Genomic DNA, 22,987 nt, shown 5'->3' on the forward strand with positions numbered 1-22,987 from the left:
ACATGGAGTCGATAGGGCTTGCTGCCACGTAAGGATGCATAAGATTGCAGCTTAAACCTTTATGTAGCTACACCATATGAATTTTCAACTAACTCCACAGAACTGTGTTATCCAATCGTATCCCTGGAAAGCCTCCCATTGCAGCCCATTTTGTCTTTCTGTATTTAGGAGGAGTCACATTCCATGCCTCCTGAATTGGACATTTATTGTGTGAGGCATATTGTAGTGAGAACAAGATGGCCGCCTTACCGGTTTTTCCTTACCTCTTTGTGTTGACACTTCAAAAATCTCTGTGCTCTCTCCTGAGACAAAGTGTGTGAAATAGGAACAGTTGCGTTCTGGAGGGAAACAAAAGAAAAGGCAAATGGATAAAGGCACATTCCCCCCCCCCCTTGAATGCTGAAGCATACCCTCCAACATTTCTTCGATGAAAATAGGACATCCTGTTCCATCATCATCACCACCACAATAATTTTATTATTTGTACGCCACCCATCTGACTAGGTTGCTACAGCCACTCTGGGTGGCTTCCAACAGATATAAAAACATAATAAAATATTAAACATTAAAAACTTCCCTATAGAGGGCTGCCTTCAGATGTCTTCTAAAGGTTGTATAGTTACTTATCTCCTTGGCTTTGGGGTCGCATACCCTCCAATATTTCTCTAGTGAAAATAGGGACGTCTTGAGGAAAAGTGGGACATTCTGGGATCAAATCAGAAACTGGGATGGTTTCTGTAAATCTGGGACTGTGTCTGGAGGGTCACTTGGAGGGTCTGCTGAAGCAGTCAAAGGATTTAAATAACGCAATGTGCAGTCATATTACATTTTCTCATAAGTAACTTACTTCAAGGTAAGTATGTATACAGTGGCAGCTTCCTTTATTTTCTCTTTCTTCTTCTTGGAAAGGGCCTTTTAATGAGGCATGCTATTTCATTAAGTACTTCCCCACCTACTCCGACTTGTAGCAGCTCTCTATCACAGGTTTTATGCAGCATGATGCCCATCAAGATTTTTTGGACTCCAAGTCCCATCAGCCTCAGCCAACATGGCTAATGGTGAGGGATGATGGGAGTTGTAGTCCAGCAGCACCTGGAGGGCACCAGTTTGGCTACCCGTGCTCTAAGACAGTGTTTCCCAAACTTGGGTCTCCAGCTATTTTTGGACTACAATTCTCATCCTCATCCCTAACTAACAGGACCACTGCTCTAAGATGTCAGGCAAAGATATTTCCTAGACCTTCTCTACACGATATCATAGACATCAAGAATTTAATTTGAGGCTTTATAGGTGCCAAGTATAGCAAAACTATGTTACCTATTCTGAATTTTTTGCTCCTTTTGTGCAAGATCACAAGACTGCAGCAAGCAACAGTTGGCTGGTGCTAACATAACAGGAAGTATAGTTACGAATGTTGGCCAAACCGTGCCAGCCATATCTTTGTTTGGAAAATTTCAGTCAAAGGTTTGGGATGAATGAGTGGTTGGTATTTCCTCAGCAGAAGCTAAGGGTTGAAAGATCGCCCTGGAATGTGAGAACTGTTTGTGGAAGATTACTCATCCTTCCCTGCCTTGGGAGTTTAATATCTCTGTGGAGAAGGAACGGCAGAATCTTGAAAGGAGGAGAGCTTTTAGAACAGGGGTCAGCAACCTTTTTCAGCTGTGGGTTGGTCCACCGTCCCTCAGACCATGTGGTGGGCCGGACTATATTTTGAAAAAAAAAATGAACGAATTCCTATGCCCCACAAATAACCCAGAGATGCATTTTAAATAAAAGGACACTTTCTATTCTGGTAAAAACACACTGATTCCCAGACTGTCTGCTGGCCGGATTGAGAAGGCGATTGGGCCGCATCCGGCCCCCAGGCCTTAGGTTGCCTACCCCTGTTTTAGAAGAAGCCTGTATCTTTCTAGGGATCTGCTGGGGGGAAGCAGGTCTCCTATCAGCTAGAAGTCCTTATGCCACTTGCCTCCAGTTATCCTCTAATGGTATGTATGTAAGTAAACAACAACAACAACAAAACAACAACAACTATTATTATTATTATTATTATTTTATTTGTACCCCCACCCATCAGATTGGATTGCCCCAGTCACTCTGGACGGCTTCCAACATATACAAAAACATAACAAAACCTTAAACATTTCCCTATATGTTACAAAATGCCATAATCCTCAAGAGATCTCTCCTTCCAAAGCAATCCAGATCTGGGCAGCACCACCTCTAGATCTTAGGGAAGTGACAAATATTTAATAGTATTGTAAAGGTAACCTTATGATCTATTGCTTGAGAGGCCATGGTACAAAGTATAAAGATTTTAATAATATTTTGCAGGCCTGCTGTCCTTCATCTTTGAAACAGTCCTCCAGGGTCCTGTTTTACAGATGACACAGCTAAGTACACACTAACTCGTTTAAGGCCTTTTGGGGAAGTCTGTGGGCAAGTACGAACTTACGAAACTGTGATTACAATTTTAACAGACATAATAGATTGGATCTAATGAAGTTGTTGTTGTTCGGCCTCTATGTGCCCCCTACACTGCCCTCAACTGGCCCCAGAGGGTTGCAGGAAACCCCTGAGCAAATTTGGGGTGTGTGTGTGTGTGGAGAGAAAGTTCTAATGTGTGAGCAGAAGTGACTTATAGTGGTACCTCAGGTTACATACGCTTCAGGTTACAGACTCCGCTAACCCAGAAATCGTGCTTCAGGTTAAGAACTTTGCTTCAGGATGAGAACAGAAATCGTGCTCCGGCGGCGCGGCAGCAGCGGGAGGCCCCATTGGTTAAAGTGGTGCTTCAGGTTAAGAACAGTTTCAGGTTAAGTACGGACCTCCGGAACGAATTAAGTACTTAACCCGAGGTACCACTGTAATTGGATAGAACCCACAATCAGTTAAAGGAGTTGGCAAAGCTTTTAGGAAAGGCCAAGAACTAGGCCTTTGAACACGGGAGCTGCTTTTTGTATAATAATAATAATAATAATAATAATAATAATAATAATATATTATTTATACCCCGCCCATCTGGCTGAGTTTCCCCAGCCACTCTGGGCAGCTCCCAATCGAGTGTTAAAAACAATACAGCATTAAATATTAAAAACGTCCCAATACAGGGCTGCCTTCAGATGCCTTTTAAAGATAGGATAGCTGCTTATTTCCTTCACATCTGAAGGGAGGGCGTTCCACAGGGTGGGCGCCACTACCGAGAAGGCCCTCTGTCTGGTTCCCTGTAACCTGTAATGAAAGTTTTGGGCTTTTACCGCTGGTGGGTCTTCATTTATTGCTTTCTTTTCTTCCTGCTCTAGAGAAGATGGAAATGTATAAAGTGGCAGAAAGAGGCTGGGGCCCTGTGCTTTTTAGGGCTGCATAGAAGAGAGAAATTCAGTTTCTCATACCTTGGCGTAACCAGGGCCGGATTTAGATTTGATGAGGCCCTGAACGTAATGGGGCCCCTTTTATGTCCAGCTGTCCTTCGTCAACAACAAATTGTCGCTGTTTTTTGTTTACTTACATTTTGATTACTTACATCACAGGAGCCTACACATCACAAAACACTGTTGCTGTATGTAGGTTTTATTTTTTTTTATCTTATATTTTGGAAATGTACATCCAGGTTTTTTTCCTTTAAATTTTTTTGGAGGCCCCCCAAGAGAGTGGGGCCCTAAGCTATAGCTTATTTAGCCTATACATAAATCTGGCACGGGGTGTAACAATCTGCTTCTGCAACAAGAAACGGTTCTCACGGTTCTGGAGCTACATTCTGTTTTTAATCCTTCTTCTTTTTTTTAAACTTTCAATGCAGAATTACAACAAAAATTATAAACATCGAATCCAAAATAAAACTATACAAACAAGAAAGAAAAAACGAAAAAAAGAAAAAACACACACCTACAAATAAAACCATATCTTCATTCTAATCTAGTCATTACATACATATACATATATTGACTTCCTTCCTTTGTTCTAAGACCTCAAAAGTTTTACTCTTTCTAAATTGTTGTGTCTAATGTAGATTACCTCTGTCTTTATACTTTTTACATCATTTTTCTTTTTCCTTAACCCTGCAAAGCATCATTCATTACATACCGATATGCTTACTCCAGAACAATGTTTTTTCATATACTCTTTAGCGCATTCCCATTCTTTTAATAATTTCTGGTCCGATTGTCCCTGTTTTTAGTTCATCTTCAAGTCCTGCATCCTGGCTAGAACACAGTCATCTGGGCCAGGACGCAGGGGCTTGGCCAAGATGCAGAGGCCTGGCCAAGATGCAGAGACCTAGTCAGGACGCAGGATGTGTAGGCCTGGCCAGGACGTGCAGGCCTGTTATACCTTCTGGTTTTGACGAGGCATGTGACCCCCACCTGTCCTGAGCCTGAGGAATCGCACACCTCCTCCCCAAGCTAGTGAGCCCCAAAACCAAATCCTCATAAACCTGCAAGAACTAATCCAACTTCTAAGCACTTTCCCCTCTGACAAAGATAGGGCTGAAGAGGAAGGCAGAGTCTTAACACCGATAAATTGTAGTGGAACGTTCTGAAGAAACACATCTCCTTATACAGTATGAGCCTGCCTGGCCTCGGAGATCTTCTGCAGAGGCCTTTCTCTTGATCATGCCACATTCGCAGGCATGTTTGGTGAGGATGTGAGGCAGGGCCTTCTTGGTGGCTGCTCCCAAACTGCTTCCACCCTTCCACGGGAAACTGGGCTGCCCCCACTATCTGCTTTCGTTTCGCCAGCAGGCAAAAACTTTTTTCAGTTAGCAACTAACTGGTTGTTGTAGCATGGTCTTCTGAGCGTGCGTGTTGTGCATTCTTTTCATTATTTAATTATTTTTAAATATTTATAGTATGTGCTCTTACTGGTATATGTCCTAATTTGTGGAATGCATGCCAGAGACCATGTAGTATACCTGCCTAGGGAATTTTGCTGTGGAGCAGGCAGGGTTACACTGTGGTCACGCAATGAGAAGTGGTTCATTCTGTGCCTAAATTGCAAGAAGAACAGGGATGGGAAGCTCCTGTGTTCCCATGATTTGTGGAGTGTGTGTTCTGTCATGCTGCGCTTCTTAAAACGTAGTAGCAGTTTTATTTGTTCAGTCCTTGGGCGAGATAAAACTTCCGCATCTAATTAAATTCAGAAACGAATTATTCCCTTATAATAAAAATCCGCTGCACGGACAGCTAAACATTTGCAGTGCATGCTTGCTACCAGGGAGGCAAAGGAGGAAAGCTTTTCAACAACAGCTCTATCACTTTTTAAATAAGTAATTTTGTTTGTTAATAGGCCAATGACTTGTTTGCACACAGCTGCAACAAATAAGGCAGGTTCTCTGTAATACCTTCATTACATAGAAAATGACTACAGGTGGCATTACCATGTTTTCTGTCTTTTAATTCCACTACAATAATGCATGAAGCTTGCAGCAAACAGGTGTCCTTTGGATTATTGTCCAGGATTTCTTGCTTGCAGGTAAGGATGGAGGTGGGTGGGAAATTCAACTCAGTTTGCATTTAAAGGTAATTATCAAATTTGCTCTTTCTGAAACCACATGAGAACTGAAACACAGCCAGCCTTTGAAACTTAACCAAATTTTGTGATACAGTTCAGATACAAACAATGTTTACAGAATATTGGGGGGGGGGGTGCATAAAAATTGATATAATAGTGAAAATAACATACAAAACTGTATAATATATGGGGAAATTGCAAGAAAAGGTGTACATTAGTCAGAATTGCATACAAAAATGTGTGTATTTGGACAGATGCTTATGAATTTTAATGAGATTCCATTTTAATGCAAATTGCTGCAGAAATGTGGAGAGTTTAAGATTTGAACAATCAGAAACTGAGAGATCTGAAACTGACTGCTTCTTCCATTCCTACTTGTAGGCTAGGCAGCTCTAAATTTTGTGGTCCCTAACTGCACCAAAGAGGGACGTGGGTGGCGCTGTGGGTTAAATCACAGAGCCTAGGACTTGCCAATCAGAAGGTTGGCGGTTCGAATCCCCGCGACGGGGTGAGCTCCCGTTGATCGGTCCCTGCTCCTGCCAACCTAGCAGTTCGAAAGCACATCAAAGTGCAAGTACATAAATAGGTACCGCTCCAGTAGGAAGGTAAACGGCATTTCCGTGTGCTGCTCTGGTTCGCCAGAAGCGGCTTAGTCATGCTGGCCACATGACCCAGAAGCTGTACACCGGCGCCCTCGGCCAATAAAGCGAGATGAGCGCCGCAACCCCAGAGTCAGCCACGACTGGACCTAATGGTCAGGGGCCCCTTTACCTTTACCTAACTGCACCAAAAGGCATGTTTGGATGGATATTTTTCTCCCTGCCTCCCTCGCTTTTCTACATGATGGCTTAACATGCTATAATCACCCTGCAGAGCCTTTGAGTGCCAGGCTTTCCTGAGAACTATTGGTACATCATTCCTCCTGGGATGTCGGTGGCGCTGTGGTCTAAACCACTGAGCCTCTTGGGCTTTCTGATCAGAAGGCCGGTGGTTCGAATCCCCACAACAGGGTGAGCTCCCATTGCTCTGTCCCAGCTCCTGACAACCTAGCAGTTTGAAAGCACGCCAGTACAAATATATAAATAGGTACCACTGCAATGGGAAAGTAAACAGCGTTTCTGTGCGCTCTGGTTTCCGTCACGGTGTTCTGTTGCACCAGAAGCGGTTTAGTCATGCTGGCCACATGACCCAGAAAGCTGTCTGTGGACAAACGCCAGCTCCCTCAGCCTCATAACGAGATGAGCGCCACAACCCCATCCAGGGGTCCTTTACCGTTATATCATCCCTCATGAATACACTGGTGCTCCTCCACCATGGGACAGTATTGTGCCAGTTTTGGGTTCTGGGCACCCATGAGTCAGACTAGGGGAACAGTGGTTGTTGTGTGACAAGAACAAAGTTATGAGGAGGAGAGCGCAACATCTGTTTCAGGCAACTCCAAGTGATTGGAAAGATCCTCTTGGGTGTCTTACATCAGAAATACTCTTTCAGCTAGCTTATGGAGCAATGGCATTTTAAGCACTGTAATTAATTGCTAATATGGAATAACATGGAAATTATTCAGTGCAAGATGGCACTCTACCATGTGCATTACTGCTCGTGTGGGTACAATAATTATGGTTTAGAGACAATGCAGTTCTTTAGCACAACATTTAATCTTCTGTACTTCGGTTGATTTATGGTAACTGAATAAGCAGTACTGTTTGCAAAACAGACGTGTGGTTTTAATTTCTTAACACAAAGCATTCTGCTTCGGTTTAGACAGTTGCCCTTCTTGATCGTCTTTTCCAATTACAACAAGGGAAACGACACTGATTTTGCGGTGGTAAGAAGCAGACCAGTTCTTCACACACGAAGGTAAAATACGATGAGACTGTGGCTGTAGACAAGTGAAAATATTTGATTTGGGGGTGTTATGTGTGTAAAATGGCCAGGATCCAACTGAGCTAGATGGATTAATGTTCTGGCTTCCTATTCTCCTAGTTCTGTCAAACAATAAGGATGCTATTGTTTTTTCTTAGGATGCATTTATTTCCCTGTGCACCACCACCACCACCACCACCACCACTACCACCATCATCATCTATTTATACCCCGCCCATCTGGCTGGTTTTCCCCGGCCACTCTGGGCGGCTTCCAACCGAATATTAAAAACACAATAAAGCATTAAATATTTAAAAACTTCCCTAAACAGGGCTGCCTTCAGATGTCTTTTAGAAGTAAGATAGTTGCTTATTGCCTTGACATCTGTTGGGAGGGCGTTCCACAGGGCAGGGACCACTACTGAGAAGATCCTCTGCCTGGTTCCCTGTAACCTCACTTCTCACAGGGAGGGAACTGCCAGAAGGCCCTGGGCACTTGACCTTCGTGTCCAGGCTGAATGATGGAGGTGGAGACGCTACTTCAGGTATACAGGACCGAGGTCGTTTGGGCTTTAAAGGTCAGCACCAACACTTTGAATTGTGCTCGGAAATGTACTGGGAGCCAATGCCGGTCTCTCAGGACTGGTGTTATGTGGTCTTGGCGGCCACTCCTAGTCACCAGCCTAGCTGCCGCATTCTGGATTAATTGCAGTTTCCGAGTCACCTTCAAAGGTAGCCCCACGTAGAGCGCATTGCAGTAGTCCAAGTGGGAGATAACTAGAGCATGCACCACTCTGGCAAGACAGCCTGGGTACCAGATGGAGGTGGTAAACAGCTGCCCTGGACACAGAATTGACCTGCGCCTCCATGGACAGTTGTGAGTCCAAAATGACTCCCAGGCTGCATACCTGGTCCTTCGGGGCACAGTTACCCCGTTCAGGACCAGGGAGTCCTCCACACCAGCCCGCCCTCTGTCCCCTAAGAACAGTATGTCTGTCTTGTACAACCTGCTGCTTCTGAAACGGAGTGGAGTTTCAAAAGTAGCTTGTAGTATGGCATGGCAGCGGGTGCGAGTGCTGCTTGTGAAATTCCACTGCATTTGAGCAAAGGACCTTGTGTGAGCTTAAGGCTGTGATCCTCTGTTGCTTTTCTTGGGAGTAAGTTCCACGGGACTCGGTGAGTAGACATGCCTAGGACAGCACTGAAAACAGCCATTTGGATTTCAGCTCGTGCCTGTAGAAATCATGACTGATTATCATGACATTACTTTTGCAACGCTTTGCTTAGCTTACTAAAATAGCATAGCCATTTTGAAAGCCAATTCATACACAAAGGAAGTGAAATTCAGTTGCCTATTGTATGGTTAATCTCCTGTGTTTTTAGGAAGATGGATTGCAAACAAATCAATATACCTAAGTGCAAAAAAAATAAAATAAAAATCATATTGTGGATTTAATGGCACAAATCAGAAATCCATTTCCTTTGCTTAAGAGGGCTTAGTTGAAAAAATATTTTATTTCTGGTCCTGTTGACCATAATAAATTGACGATGATTATGATGAATAGCATTTAGTTATCAGACTAAGCAAAGCATCATGACATATTATCTTCACTAGCATTTCAAAACCCCAAAGGCATCCTCTACAGTCTCAGGAACAGAGACTGTCCCAAAATTAGGATCATAATTAGATTTTTATTGGTATGTGTGTTGTTGGAGAAACCAACCTAAGTGCAATCCTACATGTATCTGCTCAGTGCAATCCTATACATATCTACTCAGATTTAAGCCCCATTGGGTTCAATAGTACTTAAAGGGACCCCTGACCATTAGGTCCAGTCGTGGCTGACTCTGGGGTTGTGGCGCTCATCTCGCTTTATTGGCCGAGGGAGCCGGCGTACAGCTTCCAGGTCATGTGGCCAGCATGGCTAAGCCGCTTCTGGTGAACCAGAGCAGTGCACGGAAAACGCCGTTTACCTTCCCACCAGAGCGGTACCTATTTATCTACTTGCACTTTGATGTGCTTTTGAACTGCTAGGTTGGCAGGAGCAGGGACCGAGCAACGGGAGCTCACCCCATCACGGGGATTTGAACTGCCAACCTTCTGATCAGCAAGTCCTAGGCTCTGTGGTTTAACCCACAGCGCCACCCACGTCCCTCAATAGTATTTACTCTCCTCTATTTTAATATTAAATTACATGCTTGTTTACTTGTTTACCAAGTTTAGTTGAGATTTCTGCAGGGCAGGGGTTTGGAATAGATGATTCTTGGGGTCCCTTCCAACTCTATGATTCTAAGTTTACTGATCGTTGGACCAAGGTAGTTATAAGGGGGAATAAGTATTATTCTACACACTTCGAATTAGAGCACGTACTTACATTACCGGGACACAGGTGGCGCTGTGGTCTAAACCACAGAGCCTAGGGCTTGCCGATCAGAAGGTCGGCGGTTCAAATCCCTGCTCCCATTGATCGGTCCCTCCTGCTGCCAACCTAGCAGTTTGAAAGCACGCCAGTGCATGTAGATAAATAGGTACCACTGCAACGGAAAGGTAAATGGGATTTCCGTGTGCTGCTCTGGTTCGCCAGAAGCGGCTTAGTCATGCTGGCCACATGACCTGGAAGCTGTATGCTGGCTCCCTCGGCCTATAAAGCGAGATGAGCATTCAACCCCAGAGTCGTCCACGACTAGACCTAATGGTCAGGGGTCCCTTTACCTTTTACTTACATTAGCATGCAATCTCTTAATCTTACCAGTCAATAATATTATAGTTCACTGGAAGCTGCAATGTATCAGGGCCAGGTTCCCACATTCTGAAGTTAAAGAGTGAAGCCTACAGTTTAAGACTAGGACAGGCAAACATTGCTCCATCATGAGCATTAACAGGGTCATTATGCATTTGCATTTGTTCTGGCAAAATGAGCAGAACAGTCCTGAATGCCTGACTGATTGGTTTAGAAAAATAGTCGTAGAATAAACCTGCTTTTGTTATGAAGACACTTTCAGTGTGACTCACTGCACTTGGGAATACTATCTTCTTGAACAGAATCGCTTATCGCTCATCAGAATGAAGACACTTCAGTTTCTACCAGTGCTAAAAATGATGTTTTAAAAAAATGCTTGTTGTGTTATGCCCCCGATAGGGAATATATTTCTTAATGGATGAAAACTTTCCATACACTGTTGTTCTTTGTTGCCACTAGGAATATTATCCAAGTTTACATGGCTAAACGAATCACAGAGCTGGATCACCACAAGCCTATACTGATCCTATTTTGTGCAGCGAGTTGTCAGAGGATGAAAGGCAGACAGAGTACGATCTCTGCAGTGATCTGAACCAGTTGTGCAAATCCTTTTATACTGGGCTGGTACCTTGTCACTTGTTTTATTGCCAATTTAGTTAGCGCACAGGACTGTGGTTCGTAGTTGTACAGGGCCTTGGTGTATGCATGGAAATTGGCAAGCTGGGTCTCAGAGAAAGATCCACATGAGCAGGACACTTGTAGATCAGTCACCAATACTGAGACAACTTCTGTCTGTAGATAGGTAGGGTGTGTGTGTGTTTGTATATATATGCTGGCCATGATTTGAAAATGGCACAAAAAAGCTACATAGCTGGTGACTCTGGAGGTGGTTTTAGCATTGTAAAAAGTCCACTGTTTCCCATCTCAGCTAATAATAATAATAAATAATAAAAAAATTTATTTATATCCCGCCCTCCCCAGCCGAAGCCGGGCTCAGGGCGGCTAACAACAATAAAGCAGTACAAATGTACAGCACAAACAACACTCTAAAATCATTCATTATAAAATTAATTAATTAATTAATACCAAAGCCCATTCAAGGCATGGAATTCTAATCGCGCATCACCTTGGCATGCATGGATCATAACTTGAAGCACTCCTTAATGCTTAATCTCGCTATAGTGCTCTCAAGTGATCAAAGCGATTTACATGCATTTTCTAGCTGCAGTTCTCACAACAACCATGTAAGGTAAGTGTGCATCGCCCATATTGTAGATGCAGAAACTGAAGCTGAGAAAAAGTGGCCACATAGTGAGTTCACAGCAGAGATGAGACTGGAAGGCTTCCTGACGTGTTGTTTAGTCTGTGACCTTCTGGATAGCTCAGTTGGTTAGAGTGTGGTGCTGATAATGCCAAGGCTGCAAGTTCGATCCCTGCTTGGACCAGATGATCCTCAGGGTTCCTTCCAGTTCTGTGATTCGTAGCCACTATGCTATAACAGCTCTAGGGGTTTGCACATATTAACCGGGTCTTTCTATGCACCTTGCTTACATTATTTGCCACACCAAAATCTATTTTTCAACTTGTGCTGGACAGAGGGGGCTGCCGTTTGAAAAACAAGGGGCCCAGGCGGAATTGTTTGTGTAAAGTTCCCCAGGTTATGGCTGTAGAGCCATGGACTCTTTCAGAATTGACTGCTGATGATTTCTGAGTCATGGCTATGTGCAAACCTCCTTTCTCATTTCCCCGGGAGCAAATTTTATTTATTCATTTATTTTAGAGTATTTTTAGCTTGCCTATTATCTGCGGATCTCGGGACGAGTTGCAAAATCTTTAAAACAAAAACACATCCATGTTAATGAAATAAAAGCTGGTCAGAATACAGAACTAAAACTGCACCTTGGTTTCCTGTTGCTGGGGCTCATCCTATTAAAGCTTCTACACAGCATCTAGGCTGATGACAGAAAAGCCTGGGTTGTATCTATTGAGCTCTTTATTTGTTGGAATGCAAATTGCTATTGCCACTGGAAAATAGGAGAAAGAAAGAGCGTCATTTGGAAAGAGCATATTTTGATTTGCTGAAAGGAGCTTCCAGACCGGCTGTTCATTGAGTATTCATATTGATATGTATGCACAAAATGTACACTGAGGATATACAACATCACCTGTTTATTGAGCAATCATTTTGATAATGTTCGCATGGAAGTTTGCATTGCCAGCTAGTGGTTATTATTCCACACTTTCCAGGGCAATTTCCCATCACTTTTGCAGTTAGAAAAGTGATGGGATAATTCTGCTGTTCAACAACTCAGTTATTCAGCAACTCAGTATTGTGCCAATAAACAGCCCACCAGAAGCATCCTGAAATTTTACCAGCTCACTTCTAATTGGAAAGGGGAGGCTGGATCCCATGTTAAGATCAAATGGGTTGTATCCAACTCAACTTCACTTGTTTCCTAAGTTTTTGAGGGGAGGGGAAATGAACATCCAAAATATTTACTTTTGAGTTGAGATTTGGAAAATTGCTTCCTTGGAAAGGAACAAACGGCCAGTGCTGTAGTCACCCATTCCCCCAACCCCCAATAACAGAAAAGTTCACAAATAGTCAATAGAACTGAGTATTGATTAATACATTATTGAAGGGGTTGATATCGAAGGAACATTTGCTAAGTGAAAATAGGGCAATGCTGTATTACTACCGGTAGTAATACTGTAGTAGCAAACCCTCCAATGTTTGTCTGATGAAAATAGGCACATCCCAATATTTCTCTGATGAAAATAGGGATGTCCTAGCAATTTCAAGATGACAAACGGCATTGTTTCTTAATTAAGGTTCTCTATGAGAAGGAGTGGGACGCGGGTGGTGCTGTGGGTTAAACCACAGAGCCTAGGGCTTGCCGATCAGAAGGTCGGTGGTTCGAATCCCCGCAATGGGGTGAGCTCCCGTTGCTCGGTCCCTGCTCCTGCCAACCTAGCAGTTCGAAAACATGTCAAAGTGCAAGTAGATAAAAAGGTACTGCTCCGGCGGGAAGGTAAACGGTGTTTCTATGCGCTGCTTTGGTTTGCCAGAAGCGGCTTAGTCATGCTGGCCACATGAGCTGTATGCCGGCTCCCTCGACCAATAAAGCGAGATGAACACCACAACCCCAGAGTCGGTCACAACTGGACCTAATGGTCAGGGGTCCCTTTACCTTCACTTTATGAGAAGGAGTATTGCCTTCTTAAAAGACACTCTTCTTTCCTGTCAAGTGGCTTGCTTTGCTATTAAAATGCATATTGATGGACCTTGGTTAAGTTACTGTTAGAGCATGTTTACAATATACAGTGGTACCTCTGGTTACAAACTTAATTCGTTCTGGAGGTACATTCTTAAGCTGAAACCGTTCTTATCCTGAAGCGCGCTTTCGCTAATGAGGCCTCCCGCTGTCCGTACAGCTCCAGCGCGTGATTTCCGATCGCTTCCTGGGGCAATGTTCGCAACCAGGAGCAGCTACTTCCGGGTTAGCGGAGCTGGTAACCTGAAGCGTTCATAACCAGAGGTACCACTGTACTGTTAGTGGTTTGGTTTGCCATCACATTTCAGCATAAAAGTAAAGCTAAAGGGACCCCTGACCATTAGGTCCAGTTGTGACCGACTCTGGGGTTGCGGTGCATATCTCGCTTTATTGGCTGAGGGAGCCGGCGTACAGCTCATCATGTGGCCTGCCTGACTAAGCCGCTTCTGGCGAACCAGAGCAGCGTATGGAAACGCCGTTTACCTTCCTGCCGAAGCGGTACCTATTTATCTACTTGCACTTTGACGTGCTTTCGAACTGCTAGGTTGGCAGGAGTAGGGACCGAGCAATGGGAGCTCACCCTGTCACGGGGATTCGAACCACCGACCTTCTGATCGGCAAGTCCTAGGCTCTGTGGTTTAACCCACAGCGCTACCCGCTTGCTTAAAGCCTACCTGAAATATAGGTCCTTTCTTTTTCCTTTCTGCAAAAAGCGAGCTTGGGTAAAGCACATGGACCTACCTCCGCTGCACATTGCTGGTTAAATTTAAAGCCCATAAATAACCAGCTGTCTTAATAAAACAGATTCATAACCAGTGCAGCCCAAGTGTATTTGCTGCCTGTGATGGATGTCAGCATATGCCAGCACAGATAGAACATAGCTGAGCTATACACACCCCTCTGCTTCCTTTCAAATGTGCACAGCAAACAAATAGACAATTATAGAGATTGTGAGTTAAGTCAGAGCAGTGTGACTAGAATTTATGGTGTCTAACTGAGACTGGGGGGTGGAGGCATGTCTGTAGAGAGATTTGATGGGCATTCTTGGGATTTTACTAAACTGGGTTGTAAATAACCACTCTGGGTCCCCCCCCCCCCCGCTTCCTGCCATCTGAGACTCTCAGAAATTCTCGCATTTCTTCTGAATGGCAGACGCAGTAATTTATTACTCCCAATGATTATCTTTTATTATTTTTATAGTGCTATCAAGGCATCTAGTGCTTTGCAAAATTAAATTAAAGTGCTGAAAGCTTTGCAATCATCTGTTAGCTCTCCAGCCAGCAAATTGCAAGCTTTCAATTTGTCTTCTGACTAGCTTTCTCTCGCTAATCAGAGGCGTACAAACAATGGAAAAGGCAATGTTAAAACATGAATAGGAAACCATGCAATTATCTTAACAGTTTTTTTTTTTTTTTTAAGTTCCTACCAGTCCCTGGTCACATTAGATAGGCCACATAATTCCAGGCAAAAGGTTGGTTGTTTGAAACAAGGTTGTGTGTTTTGTGCTTGTTGTTGCTAGGTTATTAGATCCTAATGAAACAGTTGTCTCTACTTTGATTTATTTCGTAATGCAATGCCAGCTTCAGTAACGTGCTCAGCTTTGACAAAATATGTTTTACTGCAGCTCTCTTTCCCCTTCCGTGGAACTAACAATCGAAATAGTCTGAAAGGAACTGCTGTGCTCTTATATTGGGTGTGGCCCATCCCACTTCACCAGAGGCAGAACAGGAATGTGCTGCCCCTGCCTCCACCCCTCTGCCCGACCCCTGTGGCACTGCCCCCCTGCCTAAGCCTTGCTAACTGTGGTCGTGCAGAAGCAGCGGCTTCCAGTGTGATCTTTCAGAGCACTTGTGAGCTCTCGCCACAAGCCGCCGCTACGGCTTCTCTTTCTCTTGTGGCAGGAGTAGGCGGGGCACCCGCCCTGTGAGATTCCGCCTCATCTATGAAGATCTTGGTGTCTGGAATTTGTGTTAATAATAATAATAATTTTTATTTATACCCCGCCGTCCCTGGCCAGAGCCGGGCTCAGGGCGGCTAACACCAATAAAGTTACAATAAAGCATAATGGGGGGGGAGGACACACAAACAAACTAACAAACAACCAGTTTATTAAAATACAGGTTAAAATACAATTTAAAATGCAGCCTCATTTTAATAGTAGCCCATAAATCAAAACCATAAGGGGAGGGAAACATAAGGGTCAGACTGAGTCCAAACCAAAGGCCAGGCGGACCAGCTCTGTCTTGCAGGCCCTGCGGAAAGATGTCAAGTCCTGCAGAGCCATAGTCCCTTGTGACAGAGCATTCCACCAAGTCGGGGCCAGTACTGAAAAGGCCCTGGCCCTAGTTGAGACCAATCTAACCACTTTGTGGCTCGGGACCTCCAAAGTGTTGTTATTTGTGGACCTTAAGGTCATCCGCGGGGCATACCAGGTATGAGGGTCCTAGGCTGTGTTGAATATTTGTAACTGTAAAATAGTAACAATAACTTTTTTAAAAAAATCATTGCGTTGCTATACAATACCATGCGACTGTAGTGTTCCAGAATAGTATGAAGGCGGGATCTAGTTTATAAAGGAGCACTCTTAGGGTGTGTGATATTTAATCCTCCACTCGGTACATGTTGATGAGTGCTATGAATTAGCATGGTTGGCAGGCCAGTGGGTAACATGGGCAACTTGCAAGGGGCTGTTTTGTTTGACTGTCCCTTTTTCTTCTGGCATGTAAGGTGCTGCCGTCTCCTTCAGATTCTAAGCAAATAATGGATTAGTCAATTTCTGTGTAGGAACTTTTGTTCCTGGAGGCCAGCTGTAGTCTCCGTAAGTTCGATAGAAGAAGGAAGAGGTGCTGTGGGATATTCCCTTAAGCCAGCATCTCTAGCTCAGTCTCAGGCGCAAATTTCTAGGTTTCAGAAATCACACCACAGGACTGGAGCCTGAGTCAGATGCTGGGTCCGTAATGGTAACGGTAGTAATAATAAAAAACAGCAACACCCAGACCAGTTCTAAACCTGGCAAGAAAAACCATAAAAGGCATCAGATATAAGCTGGGAAGGAGGGTGTGTCAGTTGATGGAGCAGAAAGTTGAGCCGGAAGTTTTGAATCAGCTGACTATGCCTGCACTAGTAGGGAAAGAGAAGTCTGTTTTAAAGGAATTGTGCCAGTTGGCAATTACCTTCTGGGTCTGGTTCAATGTAAGTATGATGACTTACTTGGTCCAAAATACTTGAATGAATGCCTCCCCCTGAATCAACCCGCCCAGGCATTAAGATCAGCAGATGACCTCACCCTGCTAGTAAGTAAGGACTAGGGGGCGTGATAGGGCCTTCTCTGTGGTGGCCCCTTGCCTGTAGCATTACCTTGCGTCTCAGGTGAATCATTCAGCAACATTAATGGCATTTTGTTGACTAATTAAAATGCATCTCTTAGCAGGCTTTTGGGAGGGCCGAGGTTTGGTGTTGAAATGGTAGGGTTTGTTTTGCTTGCTTACCTGCAGCCATCTCGACTGCTATTGAGATATATGGGTTGTGTTTTACATGTTTTAGCCTTCAAGGATATTGTTAGCTATTGTTTTAATGTTATATGGACAGGCAACCCTCGATTTGCACAGGGGTTGCGTTCTGGGTCATTGCGTGTGTTGGCAGAGTGCACATAAGCCCACTGCGCCCTGCCCTGTTCCACGCCTGTTCCGCCCTCTTCCATTTCTGAAAACAGCCTGCGCATGCACAGACACGCATGCTTTGAATGCACGCAAAATGGTTGTTTCTTGGGGCCCTTTCACGAAAGCAGGTTATAAAAAGCAATAAATAATAAACCCACCAATAAATTTCATATGATGAATGCCACAACATTTCAAAGGAGAGTGTGCCTTGGATCTATACATTTTGCCAGAATTATAAACATCTTGCATTGATAGGATGTGCGTTACCTGCCTCCCAAGGCAATGCAAACCGTGGTCAGAATTACTGAACGAAACAAGATGATAGGTACTCTGTGTAATGATGGTTACCGTATTTTTCGCTCTATAATATGCACCAGACTACAAGACGCGCCTAGTTTTTGGAGGAGGAGGAAAACAAGAAAAATATATTCTGAATCTCAGAAGCCAAAACAGCAAGAGCTGCGCAGTGAAAGCAGCAATCCCTCTTGCTGTTCTGGCTTCTGGGATAGCTGCGCAGCCTGCATTCGCCCCATAAAACGCACACACATTTCCCCTTACTTTTTAGGAGGGAAAAAGTGAGTCTTATAGAGCAAAAAATATGGCATTTTACTGAAAGGCTAACATATCAATGTCTATGGCTGGGCTCCAAAGAAGGCAGGCAGGCAGGCAGGGCAGAGGGAGCAGCGTGGCGATCCCTGCCAGAGTTTTGCTTCTTGTTTTTGTCACAGCTATCTCCGCAAGGTGCTGTTCAGTTTCAAAAGGAGCATTGGATCACAGGTTCCAGCTTTCAAGAGGCTAAGTAAAGGCCTGCATCTACGTTGTCGTGGCCCTGAGCAAAACACTTTACAATTCCTGATGCAGAAGGAAGACAGAGCTTTGGCACCTTTTATAGTTGTGTAGGAGAGGGAGTCTTGGCAGGTGTAGCAGCTTGTGATGCATGGGTAAAAGATACACACACCTGCTGAAATAATCTTTCCTACACTTCCATGAAAGGAAAAGGAAGCTTTTCCTTGCATGCCATTGCTTTGCCCAGTGCTTGAAAACCCCACTTCCTGATTCACTCCCAAATCTCTAGGCTTCTCTTTTCACAATATTTTCCCATAGCATGGTATCGTTTCCCATCATGCACAGACTGCCACAGGGGCAATGCTTCCTTGGCCCCTGTTTCCAGAAACCATAGCATCTATATTCATTCTGCTTTGACACTGCTGGTCAGATGCAGCTGAACTTTAGAGAGCCCTTCATTCCTTCCAGACAGCGAATTGAGAAAATGAATTCACAAAGGCACAAAGGGAGTGGAAGCCTTATTTATCAATGGCATTTGTATGTTGCCCAGTTCTCTGGGTGACTTACAATGAATAATAATAAAAAAGTAAAGTAAAACATAAAACTTTTAGAATGGCGAGGGGGTACATAAACGCAACAAGATGGAATTCACCATAACCCCATAATTTAAAAGCAAAAGCAGAGGTTGCAAGTTATTTACAATGTGTGGGTGACTAGGAAGTTGCTGAAAAGACCACTGAAGTATGGCTAGGTGAGCTTCCCTGGCAAGGCTGTTCCAACAATAACCAACAAAACCACTTAATTAATTAAGTGAGGACTTAATTCAGTGAGGACACCCAGAGCAGGGCTTTCAAAGAAGATATTTAAACTTCTACCTACAGGAGAAGGAGGTCTTTCGGGTAACCTGGTATCAAACTATTAATGGCAAGAGTGGGGAACACTTTTGGCCCAGTGAGCTAGATATTTATCTCCGCACCCCACCTCATGGGCCAAATTTGACATGTGGGCAGCACCTTGATGTCATAATGATGTCAGGTGATTGGCCTGTCAAAGTTTGCAGCTGATGTCCAATCCAGCTTTCTTTGGGGACTCCATATCTACCTGCCCAACATACGATGTCAGGGGTGGAATAGGTGGACATAGTTTGGAGAAAATGGCCTCAGAAGCAAAATTGGTGGACCAAGTTTGGACTGTGGAGTGGAGGTTCCCTACCTGTGCTTTAGAGCTGGGTTTCCCAAACATGGATCTTCAGCGGTTTTTGGACTACAGTTCCCATCATCCCTGACCACTGGTCCTGCTAGCTAGGGAAGATGGGAGCTGTAGTCCAAGAACCGCTGGAGACCCAAGTTTAGGAAACCCTTCTTTAGAGGAAGCACAACTCCCATCTAGAAAAGGCTGAACATTGTTCACCTGGGTGGGTAAAGCATCAACCTGGATTGAGTCTTGGTTTGTTGGTCCTCATCCAGTCCATTACCACACTCATGCACAGCCATACCTTGTGAAAAAGAGATAAGAATGGGTGACCTCCACGCACTGGTGACATCTAGGCTAAGACTCTGGATGACTTCTCCCTCTGGTTGCATATAGATGTTAAAAAGAAAGAATAGGACGTAGCAACTGCGAAAGGGTTGAGCAGTGATCTCCCAGGATCATCTTCTGGAAAATGGCTACCTGAGTAGGAGTGGAATCACTTTCAAGCAGTCCCTTCCACCCCCTCCAGAAGGGGATACTAGGGCAGATGATGTTAAAAGCAACTGAGAGCTCCAGGAGAACTAACAGGACTGCATGCCCGTGTTTTCTTTCAACAAAAGACATTCAGTAAAGGGTCCAATGTCAGCCTTGAAACCTATATGAAACGGCTCCATCCTTTACATAATAATAATAATAATAATAATAATAATAATAATAATATCTTTATTGTCATTGCCCCCTTCGGGGACAACGAAATTACTTGACTGCTCCATAAAAACACTAATTAAACAATACAGTATAATACAGCAAGGGAGATTAGATGACATTCAAAGTCCGGGCTTCCCATTCAGGGCCGAGATCGCTCTGGAGAAGAAGCTGTTCTTAAGACGGCTCGTTCTTGTCTTCATCGTCCTGTATCTCCGTCCCGACGGCAAGAGCTCGAAGAGACAGTGACCAGGATGTGATGGATCTTTTACTATGTCCAGTGCCTTCCTATGGCACCTTGTGGCATAAATCTGCTCTAAGGTGGAGAGTGGGCAGCCAACAATGCTCTCTGCTGCCTTAACAACCCTGCACAACCCCATCCTGTCCTGGGTAGTACAGCTTCCGTACCACACTCATAAGCCATAAGTGAGCACGCTCTCAATGGCACAGTGATAGAAGGCAAGCAGCAGTTTCTGCGGAAGATGGTTTTTCCTTAGTATTCTCAAAAAGTACAGTCTCTGCTGCGCCTTCTTCACAAGCCCCCTTGTGTTGACACTCCAGGACAGATCCTCTTGTAATTCAATGCCCAAAAATCTGAACGTTGTTACCCTCTCCACACAGACCCCATCAATCAAAAGTGGCTGGACGTTGCTCTTCTGTCTCCTGAAGTCCACCACAAGCCAAACATAAAAGATTCAGACAGAACCCACACAACAAAGGAATGCAGACACCAGCTTCTACATATGACCACACAACATTTCTATGCACGTAACCACTGAACATATGTAGAAACTATTCAGAACATGGACAAATGCATGTGGGAGCAGGGAGAAGAGCCTGCTTCCGCAATTTCCCCTTCCACATGAATGCATTGACCAAGCTTGTTGTCCGTCTTGAGAAGGCAAGTCAAGAGTAGCAATATATGAACTTTTTATTTCTTTAACAAAATGTGTATACCACTTGCTGGTTCTAAAACCTCTAAGCGGTTTCCAAAAAATTCAAAACATTAAAATCATCACTAAAAGTTGATGGCTATACTACTGTTTATGTTTTGCATCCATGATGCTCTCTACTGTCATGCATTCAGAAGCATGTATGGAGTTCACTGCAGTTATTTCCAGCGATGCGGTTAAGTTTTGCTTGTTAAATTGAATGGTTATCCTGCAGTGAAATGATCCATGGCTTATGGTCCTGTGTTTTCCTGCTATGTAATCAAACTTATTGATGTTAACTTCTAAGTATAGGTTAACTTTGTACCTTTGACATCGTTCTTCGACTCCCGTGCTGGGTTTGATATACTGGAGTTTTTATGGAGACCAAGCCCTTGTTATAATCTCTTGAATAAGGATTTATGCCAGCTTTGTAAGACTAGATTCACTGAACTCATACTACCAAAGAACCAGGAGAAAATATCTCTCATCTTCTGCCTCCCCTGCAATTTGTTTGTTTGTTTGTTTAATAAAATTTATACACCGCTAGATTGTAAATAACCTCAAAGTAGTTTACAAAAATAAAGGCTAGTTGATGAGCATGGGAGTGAGGATTTATACAATATATGCCAAAGCAACAGACTGAATTTCAAGGAAGCATGAAGAAAACGACTGGGCTAATTTGGAAAGAAAAGAGGTGGTTCTGATTCCATTTCCCCAGAACGCTGTTTAACTTTCTAAAACGTATCTGGTTCGATGTTGTAATATACAGTAGTCTACAATGCTTTGTCAAGGTGGTTATTTAGTGAACAGAGACACATACCTCCTGGCAGGCTTATTGGCCCACAACCCTTCTCCTTGTCCGTCTCATTTTCTTTCATGAAGATCCGCTTTGTACAGATCCGCCATAGTCCAAAGTGAGCCGCCTCGCAAGTAGCATTGTACTCCTCCACCTTAGGACTCAGGACAGCCCAGTGATCTGTCACCACGGCTGTAAACATTAAAGCGACGCCTATCAAAATAATAGCAAAAGTCACCCGGACTTTGCAAGTCTTGCCTTCAGCCATGCTTGGAAAACTTATGCCTAGATGCTTAGTTAATGCTGTGGCTACTGCTTACTTCTGGATGGTCAGCTGCCAGTGGCAAGGAAGACTGTGAGTTATATCTGAGGAGTGTTCCAAAGTCTTGGTGTCTGAAAGCATTTTGAAATGTCAGCCCTGCGATGCCAAAGTGGAGCAAGTTGGGGGCTGGGAAAGACAGGCTGCCAGCCATACCTACAGCTGTTGAGATATATCAGGGGGTTAGATGCCTAGACTGGCTGGTGTGAGTGAGGCTTCTATTAATGCACAGAATGAGTGAAGTAAGTGGCTCTGCTCAGGTTACGGCCCCATGCCTGCTGGGATTTGTGTTGCGAATTCTACAGGCTGACTTGAAGCTGACTTGTGCAATGAATAGCCACCTCTGTAGCTCTGTGCCAGGATGACGCATACACTCTGTGCTAATGTATTACTACTACGACTAAGATTTATATCATATAATGCTTCTCGGTCAATTTAATTCATATTCAGCACTAGGAACCTGCATTCAAATGGTGGACTCTTGTGTGTTTTTTGTGTGTGTGTGTGTGTGTGTGTGTGTGTGCACGCATGCTAATTTTTGCGCAGTTTATTGTGCTTCTGGTATTCCTAGGGAGCAGCAGTGAGTCATGAAAGATATTGGAAATCCCCTAACTGCTGCAAGTCTGCATAGCTCCATTGCCCTTCCCGAAGACGTTGTGCAAAATGTGGGGTTGTGCTCAGGCCCCGCCCGCCCTACTCAGGTCTCCTTCTCTTTAGGGGTTGCCACAAATGTCAGTCACGTGGCAATCCAGCCTTCAAATCCATCTTCATGCTCCCTCTGCTTCCAGTTCTTCAAAGAAGAAGAAGAATGAGTTAATAAAAACCAGCCAGCCTAGCAGTTCGAAAGCACGTCAAAGTGCAAGTAGATAAATAGGTACCACTCCAGCGGGAAGGTAAACGGCGTTTCCATGCGATGCTCTGGTTTTGCCAGAAGCGGCTTAGTCATGCTGGCCACACGACCCGGAAAAACTGTCTGCGGACAAACGCCAGCTCCCTCGGCCTATAGAGCAAGATGAGCGCGCAACCCCAGTTGTTCGCGACTGGACTTAACTGTCAGGGGTCCTTTACCTTTTTAAAGGAATGCATAAGAGGAACCAGGTAGCATAGATACAATTACCGTATTTTTCGCACCATAGGACGCACTGGACAATAGGACACACCTTGTTTTAGAGGGGGGAGAACAAGGAAAAAAATTTCTCCCCCTCTCTGCCCA

The 22,987-nt window shown here is 44.2% G+C and overlaps 1 protein-coding gene and 1 long non-coding RNA gene across 3 annotated transcripts in view; one reads left to right on the forward strand and one right to left on the reverse strand.

The window, feature by feature from the left end:
- The window catches only part of CACNG1 (calcium voltage-gated channel auxiliary subunit gamma 1), a 29,604-nt gene extending 7,755 nt beyond the window's left edge, over positions 1-21,849 (reverse strand). The window contains exons 1-2 of the mRNA XM_080995078.1: positions 21,480-21,849; positions 264-338 (exon numbers count right to left, since the gene is read on the reverse strand). Of these exons, the coding sequence (XP_080851204.1) occupies positions 264-338; positions 21,480-21,723 (319 nt within the window). The 5' untranslated portion in view covers positions 21,724-21,849. The remainder of the gene's footprint in view (positions 1-263; positions 339-21,479) is intronic.
- Positions 854-22,987, forward strand: part of LOC308471165 — a 201,262-nt gene continuing 179,128 nt past the window's right edge. The window contains exons 1-2 of one of the 2 annotated variants that reach the window (XR_013982736.1): positions 854-1,996; positions 7,270-7,365. This is a non-coding gene — a long non-coding RNA (uncharacterized lncRNA). Of the gene's footprint in view, positions 1,997-6,479; positions 7,366-22,987 lie in introns of those variants that run through there. The other variant, XR_013982737.1, reaches the window with a different exon arrangement.

The sequence above is a fragment of the Podarcis pityusensis genome (assembly GCF_964106645.2).
Source record: "Podarcis pityusensis genome assembly, chromosome: 2".
Taxonomy (NCBI): domain Eukaryota; kingdom Metazoa; phylum Chordata; class Lepidosauria; order Squamata; family Lacertidae; genus Podarcis; species Podarcis pityusensis.